General features: G+C 51.5%; 1 protein-coding gene across 1 annotated transcript in view; it reads right to left on the bottom strand.

Moving 5' to 3' along the window:
• Pex26 (peroxisomal biogenesis factor 26) overlaps nt 1-4,994 on the bottom strand; it is a 10,060-nt gene extending 5,066 nt beyond the window's left edge. Inside the window, exons 1-4 of the mRNA XM_021191530.2 lie at nt 4,447-4,994; nt 3,130-3,270; nt 1,444-1,776; nt 35-124 (exon numbers count right to left, since the gene is read on the bottom strand). Coding sequence (XP_021047189.1) covers nt 35-124; nt 1,444-1,776; nt 3,130-3,270; nt 4,447-4,664 — 782 coding nt within the window. The 5' untranslated portion in view covers nt 4,665-4,994. The remainder of the gene's footprint in view (nt 1-34; nt 125-1,443; nt 1,777-3,129; nt 3,271-4,446) is intronic.
• Between the last annotated feature and the right edge of the window lie 425 nt (nt 4,995-5,419).

Below are 5,419 nucleotides of genomic sequence, written 5' to 3'. Positions count from 1 at the left end.
CTCTGCCCCGACTTCACCCCTCCACGGCCTCTGCATCAGCTCTGCCCCGACTTCACCCCTCCACGGCCTCTGCATCAGCTCTGCCCTGACTTCACCCCTCCATGACCTCTGCATCAGCTCTGCCCTGACTTCACTCCTCCATGACCTCTGCATCAGCTCTGCCCTGACTTCACCCCTCCATGACCTCTGCATCAGCTCTGCCCTGACTTCCTTTCGTGACGGTGTTTTGTCACAGCCTGGCAGCCCCCGAAAGCACAACCTGACAACCAAGTGGCTCTACCCCAGCAGGTCCACACTGAACAGCACTTTGGAGAACATGATGATAGCTTCCGATGAAAATAATAGGGTTGTCTGCAAACTGTAGAAAGAAGAAGGCTTAATGATCCCTAAGCTGTCCAAAGACTGAAAGTGCTGAAAGAGGGGATACAGCTGACTGTTCTTCTAGTTCTGCTCTGAAATGGTTACTTTGTTTCTGGTGGCAGATAAGCACACAAAACTGTATTTGGTGTAACAGTATAATCCCAGTGTGAAACCACAGCTTCTTTTCCAAATGGCTATTCTGCCTGCATAGAAGTTCACTGAACTGTACAGCCTTTCAACCTGATTAATTTCTGTGTTTTGGTTTTGTTTTTTTAATTTGCAACCATATTTGCTATATCTAAATTTTTGTTTAGTTTATTTATTCCACCACACAATAAAAGGATGCAACCTTTTTTATATAATCAAGTTTCCACACATACTATATGCTCACTTTCATAGACATAATTTAAATAAATTATATCTTGCTTTAAAAATCAGAAGGCCCTCCTTCAGGAGAGAGGTGATTTTCTAGCCCTGGAAGCCTTCACACAGAGACTGAGGTGAGAGGGTCTGAAGGGCCTGAGCAGGAAGGATAGTCTGGGCCAAGGGCCTTTCAAGTTCCTGCAACAGAACAACCCCACTCCCAAGTCCGCTCCACAGCCCTGTAAGGATGCTCCCAGAAGCCAGTGAGTAGCACTAGTGTATGCTAAAGAACGAGGCAGACCTCAGCTGAGGAAACAAAATACTCAAAAGCTCTAGTTCAGTGAAGGCAGACAGGAGGCTGGGCACAAAGACCCAAAGCTGAGGAAGGCCACTTTTACTTTATAAGTTACAGAGTTAAGCTGCATGTGGATTAGGGCCAGTGTTTGGAGGAGGAGTGACAGCTCCATGCCAGCGTGCTGGAAGCAAAAAGTCTAGTGAGGATCCCAAGGAGATGCCTGATCAGACCCAAAGGTGTCTCTTTTCAAGAGACAAGTAAGGGTCAAGAGACCCCACACCACCTCCCCATGTGAGACTCTCCTTGCGCTCAAACTTCAGAGTCTGGCTTGGTTTGTATACCACACAGAGTTAGTCTTAAGTTTCTCGGCTTAAGAAACTCAACAACGTAGAGAGGATGCCACAGGACTGCTTTGCAGAGGCCACAAAGCCCCGATGTCCTTCCTACCTTCCTGGTTCAGCTTCTGGGGCTCCTGGGAGTTCGAGTGCTCCTGTGTGTGCTCCTGCGTGTGCTGCTGCCGCCGTGCTGTGTGGATGGCCTGCAGCACTTCTACCCGCTGCTCCTCGCTGAAGGCCGCAGAGCCCACCGCCAGCTCCTCGGCCTCTGACATGCGGCCCAAGGGGAGCAGCAGCCGGAACAGATGGAGCTTGGCCAGCGATCCATATTCAGGAAGGCCCTGGTTATCTGGGTCTTGGAGCCAGGCACCGGCCACATCCAGCACAGCTCCGGGCTCTTTCATTTTGCTGTATAAAAGGATGCTGTGTCCCCCAAAAGAAGAGTCAGTACTCTACGGGGGTTTATCTTCAAAACTACAAATGTCTATAATCCTACCCTCCCAGGTCCTCCAGCCTGTCCCTGTGTGGCATGGATACTGTTTAGAATTAGAGACCAGGGGCTGAAGAGATGGCTCAGCTGTTAAGAGCACTGACTGCTCTTCCAGAGGTCCTGAGTTCAATTCCCAGCAACCACATGGTAGCTCGCAACCATCTGTAATGGGATCTGATGCTCTCTTGTGGTGTGTCTGAAGACAGCGGCAGTGTACTTACATACATAAAATAAATAATAATCTTAAAAATAATAATAATAATAGCCAGGCAGTGGTGGCACATGCCTTTAATTCCAGCACTTGGGAGGCAGAGACAGGTGGATTTCTGAGTTCGAGGCCAGCCTGGTCTACAGAGTGAGTTTCAGGACAGCCAGGGCTATACAGAGAAACCCTGTCTTGAAAACCAAAAAAACAAACAAACAAAAAAAAAAAAACCAATAGTAACTTTTTTTAATAATTAGGGCTGGAAAGATGCTCAGAAGCTAAGAGCACTGGGTGTTCCTCCTGAGCACCCAGGTTTGATTCTCAGCACCTACATGGTGGCTCACAACCCACTGTAACCATAGGTCCAGGGAATCTGGCATCTGTGGGCACCAGGCACACATATAGTGCAGACATACAATGCATGCAGTACAGACAAAACACTCAGGCAAAACATCCTTACGCATAATAAGACAAAACGTAAAATATTTGCTGTCCAAGCCTGAGGCCCAGAGCTGGAACCCTGGCAGCCATGTAACAAGCTGGATGTGACCCCACCCACTCCTCTAATCCCAGCACTGAGGAGGAGGAGCCTGGAGAATCCCTGGCGCTCCGCTCCGCTGGCTATCAGCCTAGCTAAGAAAGAATGTGAGGCTCAGGGAGAGACTGTGTCAAAAGAGTAAGGCAGAGAGTGATAGAGGCCTCCACGTACCCTTCTCTGATCTCTGCCCACACATGCATGTGCACCCACATGTACACACGCACACATACCACTTACACACATACCCACATACACACAAATGTTTTTTAAGAATTAGCGATCCCCAGAAGGCATCAGGAAGTGTGATTTGCTCTGTCCTCCCGTCAGCCTACTTCACTACTATCGGTGTGTGCTCTGTCTCCTTCTATCCTACTCCCAAATGCCCGCCTCTCATCCTTAATTGCCGTGGTGTGAGGCCTGAACACGGTGAGGAGACCCGAATTTGAAGGGAACTGACTGGGAATGGGGACGAAGGAGTCAGGAGACCCTGACTCACGAGGACCCATGATACAACCCTGACCTGGTTCTAACACAAGGACCTACCACAGCTCCAGGACTTTGGGAGGCAGCTTTTCAGGAACCTGGTAATACTGGAGGACCCAGGACAGGGCTTCTCTCCATCGATCCATTTCTGCCAGAGCCTGGATTCCCACGACACACAGAGAGCATTTCACCTCCACAATGCTGACGAAGAGAAAACACAAGTCAGGTTCAGGCCGTTTCCTCTCTCTCCACCCCATCTCCCGCGCTGGGACAGGAAGCCAGCGTCCGACTCCGAGGCCGCTACCTTTACCGTTTATTTATCTATTTATTGACCCAGGCCTCACCAGTCTCTTGGGCTGCCCTTCCACCCTGGAGTTAAGTTCTGGAAACCTCTTAGAGGCAAACGAGCTATGGCCCAACGCACATCTCTGCAGCCAAGTGGAATAAGAACGGAACAAACAGAAAGGTAACCTTGTGGAACAGCACACCATGAACACGCAGCAAGCAGGTGCACACTGGCGGAGAGTGGGAGTTGAGAGTGTGCTGAGAAATGGGCTTGGGGGTGAGGCTTCTGGCTGGGTGCCCCTCTAGGAACTTAACAGGTCTTTTAAAACTATCTTAGGCAGGTGGATCTCTGGGTTCGAGTCCAGACAGGTCTACACAGTGAGTTACAGGTCAGGGCTACACAGAGAAACCCTGTCTCAAATGAAGAGTTAAAACAAAATCCTATAAAACTACATCCAATGAACATAGGCAAAGCCCTCAACATTTGGTGTGCGACCTTCATCCCCCTAAAACCACAGTCAAGTCTCTCCAGTGTCTGCTTCTCTGCAGTTGACTATTCTGATTACTCCCTCCTCTAGTGTGGCCTCACACAGCTCTTAGGAAGGTTTACTCTACAGAGAAATGGCGCCCCCAGCTGTCAGGGGAGGCCGATGCAGTAGAAAGAGCAATCTAAAGCAATCTAAAGGTCACCCAGTCCTACAACAGGACCAGAACAGTGTGCTCCTTGCCCTGACACCCCATCTCCCCATTTTCTATGATCTGCCAAGGCCAGGAATAAATAGGAGGTGTGTTCCCAAAGGAGGCTGCTACCTGCTTACTGAACCTCCTCACGACTGAACACTTAAGACATCCCCCCTGTCCTCCTGCACGGAAAGGGTGAGCAAAGAATTGACTGTGGCGTCCCTCCAAACTGTTGCATGATTTGACTTCATTGTACAGTCTCACGGATACAGGAGGAGCAACCAGCCTCTCTCAAAGAGGATCCCCTAGGGAAAGCAAGGTGTGAGGTTGGTGCAGTCTCACAATGCCAGAAATTCGGAGATCGGGTTCCTCCCCAAGAGGATCCAGAAAGGAACACAGCCCAGCACGTACGTGCCACTCACGGGCTCCTCCGCCAGGCTCTGCCAGGCTCGTTCGCAAGTCTCTAGTGCGGCATGGAAGTCCAGCTGCACCACCAGGAGGTCGGCCGCCTCTTCCAGCAGGTGCACCGCGGGTGACACAGCCGGGAGGGCGAGCGCGGGCTCGCTGCTCCGCAGAGGGCCCACGAGCCCTTTCAAAGGGGCTGCGGACGTCGAGGCGTCGCTCTTCATAGCCAGCCTGGGTTCGACCAGGTCTCCTCACACGTCAGGAGGACAGCTTCTCTGGAGCGTCCTGGAAATTCGGACTGGGCCTGGTAGATGACCCGTAAGCCTCGCACTCTTCCCCTCCGCGCCTCTCCAGGTCTGTTCCTAGGGAAGGACCAGGAAGGCGCTGGACCCCGGCACAGCCTGCGCTCACCGACAGCCTAACCCTTGGGGCACTGGCCTGTTCAAGACTTAAGATGCTGCCGAAGGCCCAGCACTAGTTCCTCCTGCCCCTGGACCGGTAGAGCGCGACAACACGAGACCTGCACGGGGAACCCACGACGGTGGACACCTCCGCTCCACCCCTCTTAGCCACTACGACGCACGCGCGCGCCCTGGAGCGCAGGATTCTGGGAGTTGTAGTCCTGGGCTCTTGGGTCTGTGAAGCTTCGGGGAGCCTCTGGCGCCCAGAGACTGCCATCTTCCAGAGAGAACGCGCTGGGTCACCAGCTTCAGGGTGGAAAAGAAGGGGAATCTAAACCATTAGTGAAATGCCTTTGTCCTGTGAATTGCGATCCTTCCCTCGCTAACCGGAAGAGGACGAACGGAAGAAATTCCAGTTAGGAGGTGGAGCTACCTGCGCCTTTATTATTAACCTCTGAAGGGGTCCATTGAGAAGGGTCTGCTGGAAGCTTTGGGAAAAAAAGAAAAAGAAAACTATGGAGCTGACTATTTCCTCTTTCTGGGTTCGATGCTACTATAAAGTGTGACAGAGTGAAAAG

This window comes from Mus pahari, chromosome 2, assembly GCF_900095145.1.
Source record: "Mus pahari chromosome 2, PAHARI_EIJ_v1.1, whole genome shotgun sequence".
Taxonomy (NCBI): domain Eukaryota; kingdom Metazoa; phylum Chordata; class Mammalia; order Rodentia; family Muridae; genus Mus; species Mus pahari.
This window is presented reverse-complemented; position numbering and strand designations above follow the sequence as displayed.